Source organism: Colius striatus, chromosome 4, assembly GCF_028858725.1.
Source record: "Colius striatus isolate bColStr4 chromosome 4, bColStr4.1.hap1, whole genome shotgun sequence".
Taxonomy (NCBI): domain Eukaryota; kingdom Metazoa; phylum Chordata; class Aves; order Coliiformes; family Coliidae; genus Colius; species Colius striatus.
Genome location: NC_084762.1, coordinates 40346338 through 40372783, shown reverse-complemented (window position 1 = coordinate 40372783; position 26446 = coordinate 40346338). Strand labels below are relative to the sequence as shown.

Genomic DNA, 26446 nt, shown 5'->3' with positions numbered 1-26446 from the left:
TGAAAGATAACCTAGTCCATTTCCTCTAAAACAAGTGAGTGTAGAAACCCAAATACAGCTACTAAGAATAAACATTCAGGTATTTGTAAATAGGATTTCACTCTAGTGGTATTTTCATATGGTCTGTTTTTTTAGGCACTTGTATTAATGAGATTTGAGTCATTAGTTTCTTTAATAAAAAAATGAATCTAGGTAAAAACAGAAACAGTTCCCAGTATGGTGATGTTCTAGGCTTGGATTTTCAGTGATGCAGTTTCGTTACTGAAATATTCAGAATGAATACTCCAAGGAATCTGATGGACTGAGAGTGGTTTGGGAAAAAAAAAAAAAACCAAACCTCAAAGCTCAATATTGAACTGGTCTATAAAGATGCCAATGTGCATGATGTTTACAAACACTGTGGTCTGTTTTGTCATTCTAAATTCCAGCAAGATGATTTCTGAAAAGCTTGAAATTTGTGTTAGCCACAAGTTCTCTTTTTTTCCATTTTTATTCTGAACATGTTATGTTGCCTACAGGCTCTTGGTGGTGCTACAATACAGTATTGCTGTTCCCCTACCCCCCCAAAATATTATGCAATTAGTACATGATGATGCACAGTATACAGATGGCTTTTACCTCCCAAATCTGCCAAACCGTCTTTTTAAGAGTGTGAATGACGAATAGTAATTTTGGGGAGTGAAATGTCATGATGATGGCCCATTAAAACTCCTCAAGACTACTTAACCAGCTACATATGCCCACTCAGCTCCATCTACAGCAGCAGCTGCTTCTGAGTTCCTCATGTAGCTGCACTAAACTTAATGGGCAGGCTTCACATTTCCCTGTCACCGTAGGGCATTTTGTGTTCTTATTAAAACTGTGGGGGGAGAAGTGAGTACAGCATCTGCAGAGACTGGAACAGAAAAGGACAGAATAAGGAAAAACACAATATGTGCAGGTGTACAGATGTATGTATACATACATACATTTAAATGTACACATACACTGTATACATTGTATCACTGTCTATATAAAGAGTTAAATTATTGAAGTATACACAGAGAGAACACTATAGACACAACTGAATGATATTAAGAGAAAGAATGTGATTAAAATGTGACATGGTTGCTCTTATCACATGCATTTTTAGTATTTCTTATTAATTATTCAACTCACTAGCATTTAAATGACAAAATCTCTTATTCCTAGAGGAACATTTCATCTGAACTTTATCTTCCACTTAGAACCCTTGAGGGCATACTTGGATACTAACTGGAATGTTATGAAATGTATGTTTTAGAATTTTGGTACTTCTATTTTGAATTTTGTTTGAATAGTTAATATGAACGAAACAAAGAAATTTCATCATTCACTTTCCTGTTTCACCGTTGTTTTTCAAAAGACTGGAAAAATTAAATATTCATTTCATATAGCTGAGGTGATAAGGTCATTATCCTCCTGGAGCACTGATCAGTCACTTCAGAGTATAAGTGTTAAATATTTTTCACTAAACTCTTCCACCAATGTTTCTGAACCTTTTGCTGAGGAAGCATCATGCGGGGGCAGGAGACAGTAAAGCCTCACTGCTTATTCTAAGTGTGATCATGTGAAGAAACTAAGTCTATTAAATTAATAAAAATTCTTACTATTTTAATTTCTTAGGCACATAGGAACATACATTCTGTAACAGCAAAAAAAGTTCAGAAACTCCATTAATAGAGGAAATAAAGTTGAGTTTTTTGGGGTTTTTTTCCTAAAATGATGCCTATTCTGACATCCATACCTAGTAAGTGCCAGAACAGTCTGACACCTGTGCTACTCTCCCTGCCCAGCAGCCATGTTTCTTACATTTACTCTTCTAGTTCCAGCACTTTATTTTTTTTTTCTTCAGAATAGACTTTTATTTTTTTTTGTGAACTTTGAGTAGTAGGAATACACACTCTCAGGAATATGACACGTAAACAGATTCAGACTTTTAATTCTTGTTGCATTAAACTGAGCATGGAAAAAAGATGCTGGTAAAGTTACACAGCTTTACTCTCAAATGCTGTTCTTGTGCAACACTGATTGTGAGACCACATCTAGAATATTGTGTCTAGTTCTGGGCCCCTCAATTCAAGAAGGACAGGTAGCTGCTGGAAAGAGTTCAGCACAGGGCCTCCAAGATGATTAGAGGAGTGGAGCATCTCCCTTATGATGAAAAGCTGATGAAGAATTTCTTCACTATGAGGGTGATGGAGCACTAGAACAGGCTGTCCAGATGGATTGTGGAGTCTCCTTTTCTGGAGACACTTAAAACCCATTTGGATGATTTCCTGTGTGACCTACCCTAGGAGGTCTTGCTCTAGATATCTTTTGAGGTCCTTTCCAACCATTAAGATTCTGTAATTCTGTGATTCTGTGATCAGTCACTGAAAATCAGCTCCACTTACTGCTTAAGCACTTTCTTACACTTTTTTGAGTTTTCTTTGTAGCTGTTTCCTCTCATTTTAACTTGCTGTTCTTCCTTTTGCCCGTCTCCTTTGCCACCTTCTTGCCCCATCCCCTCTTCCTCTTATCACCAGTCTATTTCCCATTCCAGTTCTATCCTGATCCTTCAGACCTGTTCATGTTCTCATCCACTTTGATTTCTTTTTTTTACCTTTCTTATTACATTCAGTTTCCTCTTTTCTCTCTATTTATCACTGTTATTTATTTTCTCTCTTATTCTATGCCTTCTTAATCATGCACCTGCATGAATATCTTGGTTTTAGATGAACCTTTATTCTTACTGGCCTTATATTCACTGTATATTTAAGATCTTGGGGGACAAAATACATCAAATAACACACTTTCCCTGCAGGGCTATTAAGGACAAGCTGTGGGATAGCAAAGCTGGTATTCACAAAGGGATGTGTCCTGATGTTAGTTTTAATGTGAAACGAGCTTATATAATGGGTAACCTCTCTTTATCTCATTGCATTTCTGGTGATCCTTGGTTGATATCTTGACTTGTGGTCATTTGTAGGACTAGTGTTGGAGACAGTATGAGTTCAGGCAGCCTATAAGGATAGAGCTGTACATGAAGAGCTCTCAGGAATGTCATGGGCCTCAGTTGTCTCAGTCTGTCTTAGGTCTTTAGTCAGCTCTGAGCTCTCTAGACAGAAGTTTTTGGCTCTTAAATCAACATAGAACAGAAGTCTTGTCTTGGCTAACTGGGTTTTGAGCAAGCCTGTCACCAGCTGCTTGTATTAGATAAATATAATGTGGTTATACTGTGAGATCTTGTTGTATTCCCACATGGCTACCTCTGTACTTGCCTGGCAAAGAGTAAGTCTGGAGGCAACAAAACAGTGCATGAAATTGCTAGTAAGGCAAAGTGGCAAATTGTGCCACTGTGGCAGTTTTCTATGGTAGTTCCTTACTATACTGACTACATTGCTGAGACAAGGAAACTCTGTCAGTGTTTTAAGAACATTCCTTCTTTTCAAACTCTTAATTTAAAATGTTAGGGCTTTGGGTATAGCCATTTATATTGACTTGATTTCTTGCCTTCAATGTTATCTGTTATTCTGAAAGCACAAAGCATAGACCAGCATATTTCTGTCTGAACTCAGGCTTGGTCTACAGTTTTACATGAATTCTATAAATTTACATAAATTAATAAAAATAAAAGCAAATAAAGGACCTCCAGGAGCTCCTTTATCAAAACTTTCTTAACTTTCCATAAAAGTAATAATAAAAAACTTTCATAAGAAAATCATTACCTACTGAATACTTTTTTGGGTGTGAAGTCAATTATATGAGTCAAAAGCATTTGCTGACATCAATAAGATGTTGAGGAATCTGTTTCTGTCACATGTGACACCTATAATGAGACTGAAAAGGAAGTTAATAAAGATGTCTTAAACTGTTGATATTGAAATATGGTTACAGTTTACAATAATAAAAATTTCATAGATGCCTCTGAAAACAATCGTGCTAGTAACTAGTATGTTTGTTAAGCCCTTCAATATTACAGAAACATGGTATATGTGAACGCTGAATTTTACTTAAATGTGAACTCCATTGTCTATGCTGAATTTAAATATTTGTCATTATTGTCATGGAAATTGTTCCAAATAAGCAATATTGAAATCTTAGTTATCCTGATAGATAAAAAATATAGTGTTATATTTCATAAAAGAAGAACGAACCCCACAAGTATCTGGTACTTTATGAGTCATCACAATTCAAAACAGTTATTAGTAGTGATAATCTGAGGAGAAAAGATTTCAAAAACTTCTAGGTGCAATCACAGTAAATAATGAATCCAAGAGCAGAAGTTTTAAGAACCTGGCTGTTGTTATGAGTGAGATTTAGTAGAAATAGCTAAAAAAAAGTCATTGTTTCAAATCAACTGCTTTCTTTCATCTGGCATTTACATGTTTAATTTGTATACACACAAAAAGTTCTCTTTTTAATTCTTTTCAGAAAGCAGGGAAGGGATGTTATATATGAGGACAAGAGTGTCTTCCTCCTGCATTCCGTTCTCAGCTTTTCTGTAATAGTAAGTTGGGGTTATAAAATGGACAAGAAGTTTGCTCCTGATTTGGTATTCTTTCTTCCTTGTGTCCTTTTTTGCTTTCTAGTCCCTCCTTGTTTTTAATGAGAAGGCAGGAATAATGCTGCAGTAGCTACAGTAACATACCACCAAGAACTATGGATACCTGCACAGTCATGAGGATGCAGTTTTCATTCCTGTCCTCCCTTTCTAGTTACTTTCACAGCAAGAAAAGAAAGAGTGCAGGCAAGGTAACTCCTTGTTCAGACAACTTTTTGGTTCTGAAAATGACTGCGCTTTTCTTATTGTCTCAGGGAGCTATGAAGCTAGGTTGTACTAAGGCATCTCCTGTTTGCTCTGTCTGTCTCTCTCATTACCTTTGTGATCCTGCTGGTGCTGAAAATCCAGCAGCTCCTCTTGTTCTCCCTGTGCTTTTCTTCTTCATCTAGAATCTGTAAACTGTGATGAAACATTAGTCATGCTGCCATGGAGAGGAACAACTGCATAAGTAGATCTTTGTGGAAGAAAAAAACGAAGAAAGGAATAGGAACATTTCACTTGCTTAAGGGAGCCTAGATTGAAATAGCAAACATCTCATTCAGACCTCAAACAGATCTGTAGTGGCTAGATAAATTGCCTTTAACACAATGCAGTATCTCTTCTTGCTGATAAAAATGAGTTTCCTTCTCTATTGAAAATACTGCTTTACCATACTTTAATGGCAAGTGATGCAAAATGATGTCATTTTTGGTTGTACAGATCTATACCTAAAAATAGACAAAATCCAAAAAATATAATTTGAGGTCTTGAAGGAGAAATATTATTTCCCTAGAATAGTCATCATCTTGAGAGACCATATAAACATAAATGCATTAGATGAGACCCTATACTAAGCTAGAATGTTGCAAAGCCAAAAAATATGAGGACAAAATTGCATTCATTAAAGGAATTAGGGTAACAGTGCCTTTGCTACCACTTCTGTCACACATACCCAAATAAGCATTTTCTAAAACTAAGAGAGGTTTCAGGAGCTGGACTTAAGAATCTATGAGTGCCTTCTTTTTAATTTGACTTCAGAGACAGTAGAAGGCACTCAGTAAATTACCTTTTGAAAAAAAGGTATACTTCTTATACATATTGGCCCCCTCTGCCTCCACAAAGTTTATGTGGCTATTGGTATTAGATCTGATCACTGTTTACTTTAAAGCCAAGACTGTCATCGATATTGCATGGAAGCAGCAATAGATGAAGTTAATTGGAAGTATAAAAATCATCTTTATTTATAGCATTCCTCTTTCAGAAAACAGAGGGAGGAATTTTATTTACAAAATTTATTGCAAACTACTTCTGAAATAAAATTTGTTGAGGATGTTCCAAATGGGATCAAATGAGATTCACTCAGTGAGGCCTTCAATCCTATCTTTCTCTTGAAACAAGAATTTGAAACTGCCTTTTTTTCTGGAACCTCTGCTTCTCATATTTCCCACATGCAGCTCAAGACTGAGATGCAGTTCTGTCTGCTACATCAATGCCTCCATATAAAGTGAAAGGAGTGATAGATGAATTAGTAGATGTCGCTGCAACAAATGCCATTGGGAGCCTTCCTGTAAATTAATACTGTAATAATGGCTAATATCATTATATATAGTTATTTTCAATCACAAGAATAAATTAAAATCTCAGGTGTCCCTCTCAAATGTACTACTTCTTTAAAAAAGGGGTAAAAACACCCCAAACTATAAAAACAACAAAGAATGTGCAAAGTATTTTCTAAAGCCTACATTATAAGGAAAATGTTAGTTCTTCGTAGTATGTTAAACTAAGTAACTGGAAGTATAGGTAGTTTAAACTTAACATTTGTTAGTGGCAGAACTGTAAATATGGTATAGCACTGCTGCATTCAAAAATTTTGTTCTTAGTTGAAAATCACTGCTTTCACAGAGCCTCAGCCTTGGAGTAACAAAGGTCATTGCTAATCGTTTCACCAATCCTTGCGGTAGCAATTTTCTACCAAGGCATGGTTCCAAAATGTGGAACCATTTCACTCTTCAACATTTCACTCCAGGACACCAGCCACTGTAGTGTAATCTGTGAGGAGATTTATAGACCTCAGAGTGGGACTCCTTAAAAAATGATGTGTTAGTCAGTGAGCTACTGAGTGAGCAAATGGGAAATGCTGAAGCTACAGAATTTCTCTGGGATGTGAAAGCCTTACTCAGTGCATCTTTGAGGATTTACACTTTTGACCTCTCCCCTGAAGGGCTTTCTTCCAAAACACAGCTAGAAAGTTATTCAGGGTATGACTGTATTTAAATACAAAATTTAAAAGGGGCTGTACAGTCCTGCAGCATGAGAGCGAGGTGTGAGTGCTCCAGTCTGATGTGCTGATGGGCTCAGCTTCAGCCCCATGAAAAAGCTCTGTGTTACTCTCAGTAAGCTGAGATATGAAATCCCTTCTTTTCACTGCCTGAAAAGATCTTGCACATCTCTAACCTTCAGAAAACTGCTCTGCCTGATAAACTGCTGCATATGCTGATGTCATCTGCTTTTCTTTTATCCAGCATACCCTTGAGTATGCCACAAAAGGTGGAATAACTTACAGGGAGAATGTGAGAGTCTCAGCCACCACAGAAAGATCAGTGCTCTTTTAGAATATGAGATATGGAGAAAACAGAATTACTTCAGTGAAGACAAGGGCTTGAAACTTTGTGTTGCCTAACTTGAGTTCATGAGTAATGTGACGTTCAGTATTTCAGTCTAGACTGTAGGATTCTGGCTATGCCTCTGTACATAGAAGAGATCTTGAAGCAGGTCTTATTAAAAACAGGAGGGGAGGGGGATGGAGTAAACCAATATGAAACACAGCGAGATAGATTATTGCTTGCATAGGCTACTGCTCCTTTGCAAGGAAGGTGGGTGCTTCTTCCAGTCATTTGAAAAGCATCAAGAGCCTCAACGAATAGACTTGTAAGATGGAAAGAGATATGATTTATTGAATAAACCCCCAGCTATTAGGGCTGAGAAATATGAAATGCTGAGGATCTTGAAAGAGCCTGGATAGGAGACAAATTTTATCTTGATCTGGTCACAATGTCAGCATTGTCTGAGTGTGATAAGTAGGACTTTAAATTTCTGGGGAACTCCACCAAAGAAATCTCAGGCTTCTTTAGGTATCTTGGGAGATCAGCAGAATGATTCATCTGATCAGCAGATGAAGCCATGTTTTGAAATAATGCAGCTGTCCTGATTTAGACATCCTTGTTCTCCTTTTTTTTGTTGTTGTTGGTTTTTTTTTATCCAGTCCAAAGCTCAGAATCCATTTATGTCTTACAAGAGAGAATGCACTGTAATTGCATAAGTATGAGATGCCAGACAGTGTAAGTAAAATAATGTATAAGAAAAAGGCAGTTTTTATCCATCTGCAAAATTCAAAACTGATCAAGAATACTTCCCTGCTGAAATAGGAAAAGGTTTTCCAGCTGTGCTAAGTTATGCCCGAGATAGTAATTTTCTGCATATATTCTGGAAGTGATTGCTATCTCAAGAGTACTCCTAGCTGAGAGAAAAAAAAAAAAAAAAACAAAAAAAACCCAACAAAAAAATGTGTTAGTGGAGGAAATTATTACGATGGTGACAGTAGAGTTACCTCCAAACTCAACATGACTTGGAGTTAGGATGGGTACAAAGTAGAGAAGAGATGTAAAGAATCCAAATATCTTTAACATTGTCCTCAGCTATTTACAACCAATAATCCACTTTTTAACAAGTGAGAAAGTATTTTGAATTTTACTGATGTTCTTTTCACTTTCATCATATCAAATATATTATACATGTGTCACTTTACATGCTGTCCAATTCAATTACATTGCTGATACAAGTTTGGAAAGTATATGACAATTATCTAAGTCTGTGTTTGTAACAGGGAATTGAGACTCAGTAGAATTGAAAGAGCTACAAAACCTGTGGAATCTTAGTATGCAATATAAAATAGCTTGCATGATAAAGAAAGTTTCTTTCTGTAAATCATGCAATTCTAATGAAAGATAGATTTTGACCTAATGAGATACATTTGTTCTTTTTCTGCTACAAGTAGTCCTAGAGAAACTACATCTGACTTTTAATCAGGCAGTGTCTGGATACTTTTTCATCCTTCTCAGACTCTGCATTTTTCTGAAGTTAGATAATAGAAAACAAGATGGAAATTATAGGTCCATCAGGTAGTAGTGAGCAATTTATCAAAGTATCAGTTTTAATTAATTTGATTTGTTTTACTGCTCTACACCATAAACACTGAGGAAATCAGTATGGTGTTTCTCTTAAATGCATAGGATCAAACACACTGACGTTAAGGATAGTAAGCTGAAACCAACAATGTAGGTAAATTCAGGTAGTAATAAGACATGGTTATAATCATATGTGTGCGTGTGTGGCTATATAAAACTGATGTGAGAAGACTGTAGGACAATATCAAATGCATTTGAAAATGAGTCTGTTTTCAGGAAAGAATGACATTATCTTGCTCAAAAGAGCAAGCTGATAGATTCTAATAGTCCCTCATATACCATGCAAGATAAACAATCTGGTTATCTTTCCAAGAACAATAAAATTTCATGTTCTACTGCTCGACATAAGAATTATTTTTACATATCTCCATGCCACTGACTCTTGTAAGTTAATCTCATTTCTCATCAATTTTTCACCAGCTTCACTCTGATGTTGATAAAGGAGATGGTTCTATCAAATACATCTTGTCAGGCGAAGGGGCAAGTTCCATTTTCATTATTGATGAGAACACGGGGGATATTCATGCTACAAAGAGGCTGGATCGAGAAGAGCAGGCCTACTACACACTCCGAGCACAAGCACTAGATAGGCTGACTAATAAACCTGTGGAACCAGAATCTGAGTTCGTCATTAAGATTCAGGACATCAATGACAATGAGCCAAAATTTCTGGATGGTCCTTACACTGCTGGAGTTCCTGAGATGTCTCCTGTGGGTAAGTGCAAAATACACTGTTAGTGGTATAGGAAATTTATTCCTATTGTCTTTTCAAAAATGTCATTATTTTTTATTGTATTGCACTAAGCTACTTAATTATCTATGAGGCACCTGCAACAGTTAGATATTTCAAGACTTAACTTGAAATAACATGCTAGATTAAGTATTTACCCTTTCAAAAATGTTGTGAAACTCAAATAGCTGTACAGGGATTCTGATAAGCATTTTATGGTGTATTTCTCATTCCAATGCCCAGAGGCTTTGTTTTATAATTCTCATTAACAATAATAAGTTTCACACCTATGATATGCTACTCAGAGGTGAAAATATATCATTTTGTCAGATAAACACTGTTCTGAACAAGCTTTTGAAATCTCTGCTAGTGCATAGTATAATTTGCATATACTAGTAACAGTTTACTGTATATCTTTTCTAATGCTGAAATACAGTTCTCTGAAATAAATGCAAACAGCAGGGACTGGGGTACAACATGTTATAGTTTCAAAATTCCAGTGGAATCAGAGAAGAATGGCTTTTAGAGGCATCAGTCCTTTGTTGGAAACGAAGAAATACTAATTTTTCCTGAGTTTGATTAAAAAAAGGAAATTTAACATCAAATCCACTCTCTCTTCATTTTAAAGAGACAAAGTGTTAATCTTTTGTCAGGTACCACTGATACTTTGAAAGCTGACTGATTCGAATCAGAGAAGTCTTTGCGAGTTTGACCCAGAGACATTTTGATAAATTTTACTTTACTGTGAAATTGTAAATGCAAGCATGAAGTTAAAAAAAGCAGAACTTAGTCTACTTAAGCGGAGATATGTGTACAGGAAGCCTCACTTCAGGTTAAGAGAGTTATATGGTGATAGAAATCAGGATTTTCATTGCTTGACTGTTTTTAAACCATATAAGAAATTGATACTCTTACAGTAAGACTTGCCATATACCATCCTCTGTGTTTTTGGATGTTTAACAATGGCTCTAAATTAGAGTCATAGAGAGAAAAAATATTCATTCCTACTTAAGTGCCCTACAGTAGTCATTAGTCAACATTGCTTTTATGTTTGAAACTCTACTTAGGAGCTAATATGAAATAAGTAAAACATTGCTAGTTCGTTTTCTGTTTATTTATTTTTTCTGTTTGTTTATTTAATGAGTGTAGACACTATATCTCATTTGATATTTGGCACTTGTTCATTGTTACTTGAACACTATGTGGATAGCTGAACGGGCAGTAGCCTTGGAAAGAAAGATGGACAGTACAGATTTTGAGTAATATCAGGGAGGAGATTGTGTCATAATACATTGCAGAGAACTTTTTAATACTGGACTTTAGAAAAACAGAGATAATCAGATAATCTAAGACTGCAAACACTAAATATGTAGAACTTAAAAAAAAAAATTGTCTAAAAAAACCTTTGGTTTAAATTGCTGTTTTATTTTAGAATTAGATTATTTCAGTGAGGTGTAACATGCAGCAATGATTAGATTTTTGCACCTTTGTCTTTGTAACCTCGAAGAGCAGTCTCTCCACGTCTCTTGTATGAGTTACTTCTGTCTTGCATATTAACATATAGACATCTACTACAGATAAATGAGGTTTACCTACACATACAAATCCATGCCTCTACCCTTCACCTGTGCTCCTTTTGTTCCTAAAATACATCAAGAATCAATCTGTGGGGGGTGCACAGTGTTCAGTGGAGAACATAAGGACTCTTTATGATTCTGTTTTTCAAAATGAGCTGCATATTTTCCATATTTTGATGAATCTTTACCACATGAATGACTGAAAGAAATTCTTTCCCATATGGACTGCAGCACCAAATATATATTCAGCATAAGTAGTATATTGTACAAAATTATTAACTGAGACTTGCAGGAAAGAATGGAATTATCTTACTAAAAAGTGTTAACTAAGGCCAGTTTCATCTTCATGAGTTTCCTGAAACTAAATTTTAAACATCTTCATGATTTGCATCACACAACTACCAAATGATATCTTAAGAATTGTTACTGAATTAAGGGTTAGTATAAAATACTTGTGTTACACTTACTTAGTCCTAGCAGTTCATAGTTTATTCATATAACACAATTTTTAATGAATCACCTAGAGCATTCATGAAATATTAAGGAGAAATGAAGTATCTGTCTTCTATTTTGTTTTAAATTATATCCATGACATGGATTTTAATTGGATATTAGACAAAACGAATAAGATCACAGGATTCTAAACTCAAATTAACTGTAAAGTTAGGAGAATGATAACCTTTAACCTAAAAGATGGTTATGAAAATGTAATAATTCTGAATTTTATTTGAAAACTATTTTAGGACATTATCTAAGGCTAATTGAAGTCAATTTTTTCAGTTATTTAAAATGACTTGGGGTCAGATTCATACTAAATTTGAGTCAGGCCCAATTATATTGATTATCCTGGATAGGGTAAGTATTTTGATGGTGTGTAAATCTATTCATAGCAAAAACCACAAAGATATGGCTTATCTGAAAATCATATGGCTTTCTTTTTTAAAGTATTTCCCTTTTAGATAACTTGATAGGAAAACTGTTTAATATTTCTAGTAACAACCAATATCATATTGAAATGCAGTACCATCATGGAATTAGTTTATATATTACACATATTACACAGCATTAATTGATAGAAGTCAATGCCTTTAAGAACTGACTGCCTTTAAAGGTCTGTTTTTAATTTGTCAATGTGTTTGGAATTCAATTGATAAGGATTTGTGTGGTTTCAAAAGTAAGAATTTGATAACTTCGTCTAGTTTTATAAACCCTTTTTTTCTTACTTGGTTTAACCAGTGTTAAAAACAGAAGTCACACAAGCATTTCTTGTCCAAGCCCATTTAAAAACTTTGGTAAAATGCCATGCATTTTTAGAAAGCTCTCTTCAGAGGTTTCTAAAACAATCAACTTGGAGATTTTAAAAGGATCCCTTTGAAAGATCTTAAACTCAAAATAAACTTTAGCAACCAGTTTACCTTTATGTGACCCTATAACAGAAAAGGCTGATTTCTGCAACATCAGAAACATTGCTGAATCTTGACTTTGGTAAATTCAATTACAAAGAGTGCTCTAATTTCAAGGTCTTCTCTGAGAAAATCTGCTCTTCCTTTTGCACAAGTATCAGAACATAAGTAGGTCAAATGTTCAGATTGCTGTGATTATATGATGTTTACAAGTATATGTTAAAGGTGAGGTTAAAAATGATAGCTTAACCATTCTGCAAAATGTAAAGGAAATCTGTGCCATAAACACAAAAGTTGGTATGTTCTTGGCTAATATCGCTAAAGAAAAATGTCTTAACACCCTTTCATTAACAGCAAGGATTTTCCCTCAGTATTTGTTGAAATTGCTGTAAAATTTTATGAAGTTGCTAAAAGTAGAATTCTTTTTAATGTACTGACATTCCAGTTGTGTTACAGAGACATAATTGTGGAGAAAAATAATTGTAGAAAATCCATATCTGAGAGGGAAAGACACATTTTCAGTACATAGCCCCTATTTACTTTTTCAGCCCATGTCACATAGATAAACTGTAAGAAATACTTGTAGTTGTGAAGCTACAGGTTATAATAAAAGTTTAAGGTAAGGTTAGTGTTCTGTTTACATCTACAGTCTAGGGCTCTGAACCATGCTGCCATAAATAAGATTCACTGGAAGTCTCTATTTGTTGCATGAATTGAAGGTGTGGTACCTTTTCTTGATTGTCCCATGTTACCTCTAACTCCTAATCTTGGATAAAAGCATGGCAGATGACTGTCTGTGTTATGAGGTAGACAAAACGTTCAGGAATAAAAGGAAGCCTTAATTTCAGTGCAGGAACAAAAACTCTGCTTTTGTAAAATGATGAATTTGAAACCATGGTGAAAGCATACATTTTTCCTCAACTTATAGATTTATTGACTATCCATGAGTATCCATAGAGCTTTATTGGTTCCTTTCTTTTTAAAAGGAAAATAACTATATGAATTTTTCATCCATCCATTGCAAGAAAAATTAGGACAACTCTGTGTTGCAATAATCATCCTCTGAAGGAACTCCCGTTCTTCAAGAAAAATTTGCTTCCTCTGGGAAGATCTCTGTAAACCTTCACATATCGATCTTTCCATGCATTATGTTTTCTTGTAACTGATTCTCTGTATGTAGGACTTTCAGATAGTTAGCATACCTTATGTTAGCTTGTATATTCTTTTAAAAAAGTTTTTGTGCAGAAATCTTTTTCTCGGCATGGGACGTCTGTAAGCTCAAAGCTTTTGTGTGCAACTGAAAAATAATGTCAATAGTAGCTGTTTTAAATGATTGTTCACATCAGAGGTTTGAGAGAAGTTGATTAGCACAAAGTGACTAGAAAGATTTTGGGTTTTAGTTGATGTTTCCACTCAAGTGGGATAAGTGCAGAAAAAGAAAGTGTTAGAATTTCTACCTTAAAAGTCCTGTATCTTCTAAAGGATCTATATCACAGAATCACAGAATAGTAGGGGTTGGAAGGGACCTCCAAAGATCATCTAGTCCAACCCCTCTGCAGAAGCAGGTCCACCTAGATCAGGTCACAACGGAACGTGTCCAGTTGGGTCTTGAAGACCTCCAAGGAAGGAGCCCCCACACTCTCCCTCGGCAGCCTGTGCCAGGGCTCCCTCACCCTCACAGTAAAATAGTTTTTTCTTCATGTTTTAGGAGAAGGTCAATTAGATTTGGATACCCACTTCTTCATGTCACAGAATTCAGAGTTTGTTTGCTACATCAATAGATTTTTACAGCAAACAAGCACTTCTAATCTTGTGGGGTTTCCAAAATGTCTGTGTTGAGGTTGAAGAGCCTGTAATTTCTTTGATCTTGTATTGGTCTGGAGTCCTTGAAAGCGGCAAGAGCAAGAACGAAACTCTATGTGAGGTTTATAAGCACTTTTGCCAATATTTGCAGACATTGTAAGTTTCACTGACAGGGCTTAGGGACTTTGTAAACGTGGTAAGCCTGGCTTTCACAAAGAACACAAGATGTCAAATAGTCATTATGATACCCTTGTAGTCAAAAGCTTTAGAGACTCTGCCAAGTTTAAAGTAGGTCTCTGTATGAAATTACTTTATAGAATAATCTGTAAAATCAGTTTGACATACTGAATCACAGCTCTTACTTACTGGTGAACAGAAAATGGATGTATTTTAGGTCCCATAATTGCTAACTGGCAAAATGGAATAAATACCAATTTTCTTTTTTCTTTTACCAACTTTCCATTTACTTAATAGTTGCATGTGAAATATCAGATTGAGTACAAACTTTTACCTGTCCAAAACTATTAGATAGTCTACAAGAGAGAAAAAAAAATGCATTTAGAATACAATTGCAGTCATTATTCTTTGACACAGGTACTTCAGAAAGAGAGATCAGGTGTGTGAGTTTGCTAGACCCTAACTTAAGTGAATAAAGTTATCTTATTAATAATAATTTGTCAGAATTCATTCAAGCAGATCTCATCCTTCATAATCTTTACCATTTTTGGAGGGCTTCACTTAATCCTCTCTCTCTCCAAACCTTCAGCCTTGTCCCAGGAACCATTTATGATCCTCTACTTAACTGAGAAATACAAAGATAAAGAAAATGTATGAGGGACATACTGTATCATACTATATCAGACATGAAGAATTTCAGAACTTTCTGAAATTTCCTGAAAAAATCTAAATAAAACTGACTAGAATACAACTTCTATTCATCCTGGATATTTGTTATTGCTTTTATTTTCTTAAAGAGTAATTTCTAGGCTTCTTTCTTTCATTTTTCTCTGATCTTGTGTCTAAATCCAATTTATGAAGGAATCTAATCCTCTGTGGAAGACTTTTACTGGGTGTCTGACAAGTTGCTGTAATACTCATTTGCAAACTAACCTCCAAATGGCTCCCTGGGCTGTTGAATGGAAGATCTCAATGTTCCAGACAATCTGACAGTGAGGAAAAACTAATTCTTTCTGAATATGAAAGGGAGGTGATCATGGCCAAGGCCCTTGTTCCCGAGTGTTGTTTTATTCTGCTCTCAGCATACATCATGGAAGCTGTTGTACAGAACAAAACAAATCGGAACTGACTTGGAGAATATAATGAATAGGAGCTGGATGCAGAATGAGATACTCACAAAATACACCCGTCATACTCGCCAGTTATATATTTTACTTTCTTATTCATGTCAACAGAGACATTTCTTGCTCAGGAAATGTTTATGCATCAGATTATTACCACAACTGATACTAAAATATTTCAGGTTATCAAAAGAAATTGGTACTTTTTAAAGGAATTTAGAGACAATTCTCACCATTTTTTCTCTGAACTGATATAGAAACTCTTCATTCATCTTTTTGCTGAAATTAATGTGTTATATATATGTGTACAAATATCAAAATATATATTACCTATATTTGTATGTATATTTGAATCTCTTAACTCTTCATTACACTTTTAGCATGCAGAGTTCTCTTAAAAATGAAATCATTACTGTATTTCACAGTTAAGCATACTTTTAGACATCACCATCTTCTAAGAAATATTGATCGCATATCTTCCACCAGCCAAAGATAGAGATAGAGGGGGGCAACTACTGCATGGGAAGGTTTTTATTGTTTTGAGTTAAAGACTGAGACTATTTGGAAAGGCTGATAGCTGAAACTACTGGTTTACAAAGAGGATCGTATACTCTGAGATGAATCATCATGGAAATGATGTACAGTTGAAAACAACCACCTTACACTCTTCCAGACATTGTCACAACATGTTCAATAAGTACAGTTCAGATTTTTTTATCTTTTAAGTGCAATAGTCCTTTAAACATTTTGCAGGTACCTCTGTGGTTCAAGTGACAGCCACTGATGCAGATGATCCTACTTATGGAAACAGTGCTCGAGTGGTTTACAGCATATTGCAAGGACAACCCTACTTTTCTGTGGAGCCAAAAACAGGTAACTTCCCATAAACTCTCTAGAGTAATGCTGAGAGAAACAAGTATTAAAACTTGCTACGAATTTACTAATATTGTCTCTTGGTTAATTGAATACATGTGGATTTTGTAGATTTTTTTTAATCTCTTATTCTTCAGAATAGATTATGAAAACCACACATCTGAGCTATCTGATAAGCAGACATTGCTAGAATGGGATTTTTTATCTTTTAAATCTATCAGCTCCCTGGTCTGCTGCCAGTTGCTGTCTTTCTGATCAATGAAACTTTCAAGATGCTATGAACAAATTTTTTTGTAGCTGTTTGTTTTAGAAATAGCTAAATGTCACATAGCCATTTCCTTAAGCAGAGATTTAAGACATGATTAACTCCCTATTCTACTTTTCAAACTGAAGTTTTGCTGTGGGAATTGTGTCTTTTCTTTATTATTTTGAAGAAGAAAATGTTTTTACTGCCATTATCTGATATAATATTTTGCTGCCACTTTTAAAAGAAATTACTGGTGGAATTTTTTTACTATTTTGATTAAATTTAAACCATGAAATGGAACTTTTAGCCTTATATTGATTTAATAAACATTATTCATTCTACTGTATCATTTCATGGAGTGGGAAAACAAGTTCTTGCTTTGCTCAGTTCGGTTTGGTGTTTTCGCCTTTACTTACACCAACATGGAGAAGAGTAATAATCTTCATTTCAGAGATGGAAAAGCTGGGACAAAAGAGAAGCAAACTACCCTATTTATCATAAACTAGCTGTGGTGTGAGTCAGACCTGAATCCAAATGTGATGCCCAAAATTTAACACTCTATTTGACAACACCCAAATTTACTGAAATAGGTACATCATTCAAATTGCAACAGGTCCAACCTCAACAGGGATATATAACACTTTCTTTCTCTCCCTAGTGAATATACTTAGTAATGATTCTCCATTTATGTGTATCTACAGTGCATATTGTCCTAATGACTTCAGACAACCCTTGAACAGTAATATGGTAGTTCCTGCTAAATCAAAATCTATGTATTCAGATTCAAATGTTTGCACACATTTTTACTTTGATGTGATACTCAGATTTCCTGTGTACATGATTGGTTATTGTTGCCTGGCAAATTAATTATGATAGAAAAACAAGCAGTCCAGAAAAAGTGGTGTTGAAACAATTACATTACAAAATTGGATATTAATTGTACAGGTCAGATAGTGTCAGATAGTCTGTGAAATAAGTGTTTCAACATAGAAATGATTAATGGCAAGTTTTGCATTCATAAGGGAAGAAAGAAATAAAAATAAAAAATAAAACTCTAAGTAAACATTCAACAAATATCAGATGAAGAGATATGTGTCCCAATGTGCCTCTCCTTTATTTAGTTTGTTTATATCTCCTTTGCTGCTGACATTAAGTGCTAGTAGAGTAAACGGCTGCCTCTCTGGAAACCAGAGTTAGCAGCTGTACTGTGTACTGAACATGAAATATTCATGAATTCATCCCATTTTAAGAAGGCATATTTATTTTCTGATCTGTGTCAACAGAACTGGAAGGATGAAACATGGAACTTTCTTCTGGTTTTCATTTCAAATGAATTAATTACAAATTGTATGCAGATTATCAAATGGTTATAATAAAAACTAGATATTACAGTATTTCCATTAATAATTAAATAATATCTTAATCACACTAATGCATTAGAAGTGGATATTAAAGCAAATATAAGGTTAAATAATTTCATATATATTTGGAGCATGGCATGATATCAGTAAGAGTTATGTGGTGAGTGACTATTCAAGACATTGTGAAATGAATCTTGACCTTGGAATCTTAAAAATTATAGCTGGATGTTCTGTTCTTCATAGCTCTAAAAGACTGGGAAATAAGATGATATCTTCCAGGGAAAGGAGTGTTACCTGAGACATTATGAAGTCTATAGCTCACGAAGAAGATATTCAGAAAAAAAACAGACAGGAATGGGATTACACAAAGAATCTAGTACTAAATAGAAATTTATAGGTTTTGGTGAGTACTTAAATTAAGCTCATAGAATGTCAGTTCAGCTCCTAGTCAAAATCTCTAATGTTAGTGTTGAAATTAATTGTTTCTTGTTGTGATCATTGATCTGCTGCTACATTTCAATGACATATCTTGTCTTACTGAAGGTGTTATCAAGACTGCCCTTCCAAATATGGATAGAGAAGCCAAGGACCAATACCTACTAGTTATTCAAGCAAAGGACATGGTTGGGCAGAATGGTGGATTATCAGGGACTACGTCTGTAACTGTCACCCTAACTGATGTTAATGACAACCCACCCCGCTTTCCAAGACGTAAGTTACTTAGTAAAAATATGATTTTTAATATTATGTCTAAACACTGTTCTTTTCTTTACACATCATGCTACTTCTAAACAAAGAGTAGAAGTACTCATATTCCATGGTAAATACCTTGAATATCACTGACAACAAGGTATATTATTATTGTATTGGAAGAATCTTTTTTCTTTACCTAGTATGCTTCAGATCAGCTAAAATGATGGACAGCAGGTACATTTATGAACGTATTTTACTTCCTCTCTACATTTATAAAGGTAAAAAGATAGAGAATAGATATTTAGCTCTTGCCAGTTGGACTTTAACTTGACTCTTAATACTTCATACTCACTTGGCATTTTTGTGCATACAGTGTTTCCTATGGAGTTAATCACAAAAGATCTGGGTAGTAATTCTCCCTCTGTTTACACTCTTTGACTCATCCTAACTAAGAAACAAGTACAAAGAAGAACTTGGTTTATTAATAACATTCTGTCTGGAGTTCTTTTTTTTAATTTAAAAAAATAAGAAAAAAAGGTCCTTGCTAAGTACAATTAAAATAATATGAAGAATATATTGACATCCACTCCAGCTTCATTTCCAATGATATAAAAAAATAGATCTGTACATAGTAGATTCCCTGTTATTTCAAGCCACCAAGTGCTTGAAATAATAATAGAATACTGAAGTTATATTTGAAGGTGAGAGTGTTATTGTCCATGGACTGCATAGAGATACTATTTTGACAGCATATATATCATTTTTCTACTTGAATGAATATTGTGGCATTTTCAAGAATGTTAATATTTTATTTACTGTTAAAGAAATAAATAGATTTCTAGACATAGTCAGATTACAAACTGCGTAATTAAGATACATAGTTATAAACCATCAGGTCTTTATCTTGATATTATTTTTCTTACTTGCTTTTATCCTCTTTTTTGGAAAAGAATGTGAAGTACTTTCTGCAATGGAACTCCATTGTAGACATTGACCTCATGTTTTGCATATAAATTTTAAATAACATGTTTGTGTCTTTACCATATACTTCTAACATTGTAGGAAGAAATTATGCCCATAGTACTCAGTAGAGTCCATCACAAAAAGAATCTATCCAAAAAAAGAGTAATTCTATTTTTAACTGGATATATTTTGGTAGTCTGAGTAAATATTCAAGTGCATGATTTAAAGGAAAGAAAATTTTAAGAAAGCTTGATTTTTTTTTTAGCCTACAGTCCCAGAAGACTATGAATTAATTATGTTTTTAAATTCCACAGGATCATATCAGTATAATGTTCCAGAGTCTTTGCCAGTGACTTCTGTAGTGGCCAGAATAAAAGCTGCAGATGCAGATGTTGGACCTAATGCTGAAATGGAGTATAAGATTGTGGATGGTGATGGTTTGGGAGTATTCAAAATTTCTGTCGACAAAGACACTCAGGAGGGAATCATAACAATTCAGAAGGTAAGTCTTATATGAGGTTAGGTAATGAGAGTATGAGCTTTTTTTTATGACAGCCTTATCTGCTGTCAAAGTTTCAATTGGCATATTTCATCTTGTTTTCTGTATATATCTGTGATTTTGAGCTTTTTAATGACTTGCACTTAAAATTCTTGGTTTTCTTTTTTAAACTCATGCAAGTTTAGATGGAAATGCAAGTTTTAGTCTCATTTGTCCTTGTATGAAAGAGAAAATGTGAAAATATATCTTACGGTAAATAAGTAAGCTCCAAATACAAAATGGATCCCACACATAATTACCAAAAAAAAAAAAAAAATCTAATTGTCTTTAGTTGATATTCTATTCAGAAGGCACAAATTAATAATGTTAAAATTATATATAGGTAAGAATAATTGTTATATAAGATAAGATTCTATGATTTTATGAATTTTTGTCTTAATTTTCCACATATACAGTCAGAAAACTAACATTCTGAAATTGAAAAATCTTATTTAAATACAAATACGAAAACTTAACATTTTTACCTTCTGCAACACATTTTGAAGAGCATCCTTTTACAAAATAAAAGTATGATTAAATATTCTGCAAGAAAATCTAAATTTTGAAAACAAGAAAACACCCCAACACCTTAGACAAGAATCTCTTGTCATATGATTTCATACCCTTATGTGTGAATGCTTGGCCATAACAATACTGAAGCTATGGCATTATCTGCTAAGCATTTTAATATCCTCTAAAATGTGGGACTGAGTTATTGTTTTAGAACGTGTACAAGTATGTTTGTGAACAAGGACCTAGGTTTGTAGCTACTATGACTCCATAGCAGATTTTTAGCCTTTATTCTCTGTAAACTTCACCTGTCAAGTATAGGCATTTTTTGTGTTTAATTTATAAATTTTCTTGTTCTGGTGAATCAATTCATTTTGAAGGCAATGTAAAACTTCAGTAAGATTTCTTCTTTGAAAGAATTTAATACTGCATGATGTTGCAGAGCAGTGAGCTAATTCTCTACTGCCCTGAACACCTGTTGAGAGCTAGTGTGCATCCATAGATGTCACAGCAAATGGAGGATGTTTAGAACTCTGGAAAGATCAGGCTCTAGTCTATGTAACATGAATAATCTGTTTTTTCAAAAGAAAAATATCCATTTTCAGCTTCTTGCAAGCTATGCTAATTTCTACTTAGCAAGTTTGAAATACAAGTGATCAAAAGTTATTCGTCTCTTTGTTCTGGAGCCAAATTCAATGTGACTTCTTCAGTTTGCTTGTTTAAGGTTTTTGAGCAAAGATCTGGAGGAAATATCCCTATCCTAGAGGGAGGACATTTATCAGTGATACAGTAAGCAACATTGAATCAGATGGGGGCTTTAGTGATCTCATTTGAGAACTAATAAGTTCATTTTAATTATTAGTATGCTCTTGTAGTCATAGTGTTTGTTCCTGAAATATCCTGATTCTAGTGTTGTATGGTGGACCAAATAGTTGTTATTTGTTATTCCTATAATCCGTTTAGCTAAGGAACTGGAATGAACTTTTCAACACTGAACATTTATCCTGAGAAGTGCTCTATTGGACTACATCAAAAAAGTTAACAAAATTTTGACCTGATTAAATGCTTCAATTTGCTAATAATTTTTAAAACTACATGCTGCTATATTTTGACACAAGAATTCAGACTAATATTTCTCTATAGCATTAGAACTTTTATCTCATTTTACTGCTATCACTGACTTTCTCTACCATGTCTGAAGGTAAGTGCCCATGCTGAGGGCCACCTCCCAAACCTATGTGTTGTAATAGTGCAGGCAATATTCACTTGAAGACGTAGATACTCTAAGTAATGCACATGCAGAGACGTACAGAGGCAACATAGTACAACCACCAGAGTTGACTCAAAGCCACCCTTCCTTTGCTAGCTACCTCCTTATATGCTGCTTCTGCCCATGAGATCACCCAGGGCCAAATTGATTAACTTGCAGCACCTGTTTCTGAAGTAGCATGCCAGCTGCATTAACTTATCCCTACCATCTTTATTCAAGCTGGCTGGTCCAAGCTACATCTGTGCCTACACCTATGGATGCCCTTAGCTGTTCAGTTGGACTCCAGGGAACTTGCTGCCTTGCCCAAGACTGAAAGATCCCCTCTGCCAGCCCTGCAGGGAACTTTGGCTGGGAAGGAAGAAAGTAAACTAAGAGCTCAAGCACAGTGGCTAAAAGGCAACTTCACTTTGCTCTTCTCTGAAGAACAAGTACATAGAAGACCATTAATGACAGTTTATGAGGTTAAATGGGCTTCCACTGCAGAGCCTTACCTGCCACATTGCTATGGAGTTGAGTAGAGGTTACCCCTGCATGATAACGTGCTCTTGTTAGTAAGGAATAATGGAAGAAATTAATTCTGGAGCCTGGAATCTGCCTTAAGGTTTTACTATCTGGCATATGATGTTCTGTACACCTCTAAGTGCATTTAGCTCTTTCTTTTTCATGTCCTTGAAATCAGATGAGGCATTGAGAAACAGATCAACCTCCAAACACATGCCCATCATTTTAAACTCATGTGTATTTATATGCTCAGATGACATGTCTGTGTACATATCAAGCAGTAAAATGCCAAGGCAGAGACTTCTGAAAAGGCATGCTTTGGTTCTAAATGCAAATGCATTCTTTAACTTTGCATAATTTTTCTTCAATCATACATACAAATTAGCAGGCTAGGCATGAAAATCACCACTGAAGCTGAAGGCTCCATTCATTTTTGTGCTGAGTGTTGTGGATAAAGTTTGGTGCCTGGTTATCAGAGTTCTAAACAGAAACTGAGAATTATATACTCTATATTTAGAAAGATAACCATTTTAAGACAATTTGAAAAGTTGACCTCCTCACTAAAAGCTAAGATGTTTTTAACAAATAGGAAGTGAAAAAAGTTTTAACAAATAAGAGTGAAAAAAAAAAAAAGAGAAGTGTAATTTAAGAATTCAATGAGCAAAGCAAGATCTTTGTATGCTCCAAGTGGATAGAATAGGAAAGAAAATGCCCAAGGATCAGAAAAATTGCAAATATATTTATATATATAAAAAAATGCAAGATTTTATTTTCTAAAGAGAGATACTAAGAATCTTGATTCTAGAAAGAGGAAAATGTTACATGGAGAGATATTTCCCAAGATTACTTGTATATAATGGACTTCACTAATACATATATTGATTTGAAAGTTGACAAAATTGGTAAATTAATTTTTAATGTGTTTAATTTTTCATTTCAGTTAGTTATTTTGTGTGTATATTTGAATCTACTTCTTCTCTGCACCCTATGCTTCGAAACACTAGAAGTCAGCAGGAAAAAAAATTGTGCTTTTACTCTAGCAGTGATATTCATTGAAATATGAAGTGTGTTCTTCCCTCATTTATATCTCTTCTGCATTACGAAATCCAGATTCTTCTTTGGCTTGCATGGTTTATTCATGATGGAGTTTTCTCTAAACAATTTGAGAACAGTAGTACTTTTCAAACAGTAGTAGTAGCTCTGCTCATAGTTTTTATAGCCATGGCAGGACCGGGGATTATGTATTCTTAAACATTCTAGTACTGTTGCTGCCGAGTGCCTAATGTCAGTATATACTAGCTATTAGAATAAACCTCAATTCAATGTCACATTTTGACAATAGACTTGTAACTGCTACTCTACTCTATAACTACTACCTTGACCATATGGAATCAGACAATGGAGGAATACTTTTTCTGTGCTTTCATCCACTTGGTGTTTACTCCTCAAAAGTATAAAGAATAAAATTGTATTACCTTATGTAGCACAAATAAGGAGCGTGAATATTGTACCACTGTACAATATTTGGTGTTATATGTTTTTTTGCAAACTTATGACAGATTATTTTCTTTTCATCCTAGTTAGGATGTTTGAATAAGGATTAAATGAATGAAATGTAAAGTTCGTGTATTCCAGAAAGTTGCTGAAGTTCATTCTAGACACGCACAAAAAAAATCCCAAACCAAAATCTTTCAATACCGCCCAAAACCTCATGAGTCCTCATAAACCTTTTTTTCGAAATATTCTTTGGGTTAAGGCCTCACTTCTGTTCATGGATTTATGGCTTAAATAATCACAAGACATTAAGTCTGGGTAGAAATGATTTTTTTTGTGGGATCAGTGAAGCTAGAATCTCATCTTATGACAGGAGCTTGTAAAACCAGTATTGAACCATTTACTTGGTTATTGGCACGAAAAATTAAAGTCTACCTTCTTCTGCAATACATTAACTGAATTATTTGGCTGAATTCATATGCAAAACTTCTATCCAGCATGTATCTAGGACAGTATGTAAAAGTGGGTAAGTTACTTTTTAGGATGTCATGCTCTGTTTCCAACCTGTAATAGGAGGTGAAAAATGTTGGAAGATAAACTTTATTTTTCAGAAGCTGGTATAAACAACACATGAATGGGACCCATAAACAGTTCAGAGCAGTATTCCCAGCTTAGAGGAAGGGTGAGAAAGTGGGAAACTAGCAGGGATATTTCTTGTGACCTGCTATGTTGCCTAGTAGGTTCAAGTCACTGTAGAAATCTTGCCATTTTTTTCTTTTCCCACTTTCTCATTTTTTAAATACTAAGATAAAATAAATTACAAATTCTTGACAGTCAAGTAAAATAGGAGAAAATTCTTTCATTTTACCCCACACAGAGAAGCCTAAAGATACCGTCTACTCAAACTTTGTAATAGAGTTCTGATTTTGCAAATGAATTTGGCTATCTCTCCCTCGTAAGCACACTCACTGTAGTGAATCCCTAAGTAAAGCTAAATTGTGTAAGTTACTTTTATGCATAAATTTAAGAAAAAATCCATCTTAGGTGATCTTTTAACTAAAAAAAAAAATTAATAAAAAAAGATGTATACAGTTTTTGAAAAGGAACTGGAAATTTCTGTTTCTTAGAAGTATTTGAACGTTTTAGCCTGGCTCACACTGAGAGTCAGTTCTCAATCTGTAAAGTGGGATCGAACCCTTCCCGTGGTTTAGTTTGGAGTTCACGTTCTCCAGCAAGGCACTGTTAGTAAGGACTCAGATCATTTGCATAACTACATAGCATAGTGGTGAGAGTGTTATGAAGAAAAGTAATTTTTATTAATATATTGGAGCTTTAAAAAATATATTTAGTTTACCTCTGTAACAGCAACTTTAGAAATGAGGAAATGTTTGTGGAATTGAATGATGATTCAGACATTTAATACAGGGAGTTCTGAAGTTCATGCTGACTGTTCACAGAATCTTGATTATAATACACATGCACAGAGTTTTGACTTCCTAAGCTAAATGCATACATAAGGCCACATTTTTTTCAGTTTCCAAAGAACTATTGCCCAAATTGGTGTGCTTAAAAAGGTATCACATACGTACAGATCTCACTTTATTCATAATATCACAAGCTATAATTAGGCTTCAGAAATAATAATAGTTTAGTAGCAAAACATGTTATAATAAAAATCTGAAAGATGATCTGGATCCTCCTACATCTTTGTCTAATATTTGGTATTTAAAGTAGTAATTGTAATTTTACAATTAAAAAGATTGCAAGTTATATTTTTATTGTATTTATCATATGTGACTTTTTGGAAGGTTATGAAATTTGACTCAAGCTAGTTTGAGGACTTGAGTGTGAAAAAAAAAAGCCCTCAGGAATCTATAGAGAGATGGTTGTCATGTTTTGTTATAGCAAGTGACAAGTATTAAGATTTCCCCTAGTATAGTTCTTGCTCACTTTGCTTTCATGTCTCCCCCGTATACACAACCCTACCACCAATATCACCAACAAATTTTAATATTAGAGGGGAAAAGGTGAAAATAACATTGCAAAGTACTTTCTCATAGAAATTGACAGCTAAGAGGTTAAACACCTGAGTTCATTCTAGGAGTAATACTGGCAATTATAAGAAAGGAAGGTTTATGGATAAGCTTTTGAGTAAGAAGCTAGCTTTCTATTACTCTTAACATTTCACTTTTATTTTTTCCACATAGAAAATTTTCTTTCAATTCTAAATCAGAGTTTACAATATAAGTACTTGAGGCTTCCATAGTTCCTTAGAGAGATAATATGCATTTGTTCAATATACTGCAGTTCTCAACATAAAATCTCAACTGGGCTTAAAAATGGGATTTGCACTTCTGAAAAGTACGTTGTTACAAAGTTATCATACAATAAAAGATGA

The 26446-nt window shown here is 34.5% G+C and overlaps 1 protein-coding gene across 2 annotated transcripts in view; it reads left to right on the top strand.

Moving 5' to 3' along the window:
- Positions 1–26446, top strand: part of CDH7 (cadherin 7) — a 66723-nt gene that overhangs the window by 19115 nt on the left and 21162 nt on the right. For both annotated transcript variants that reach the window (XM_010202099.2, XM_061994516.1), the window contains exons 2-5: positions 9208–9502; positions 16352–16471; positions 18623–18790; positions 20050–20237. In XM_010202099.2, the coding sequence (XP_010200401.2) occupies positions 9208–9502; positions 16352–16471; positions 18623–18790; positions 20050–20237 (771 nt within the window). The remainder of the gene's footprint in view (positions 1–9207; positions 9503–16351; positions 16472–18622; positions 18791–20049; positions 20238–26446) is intronic.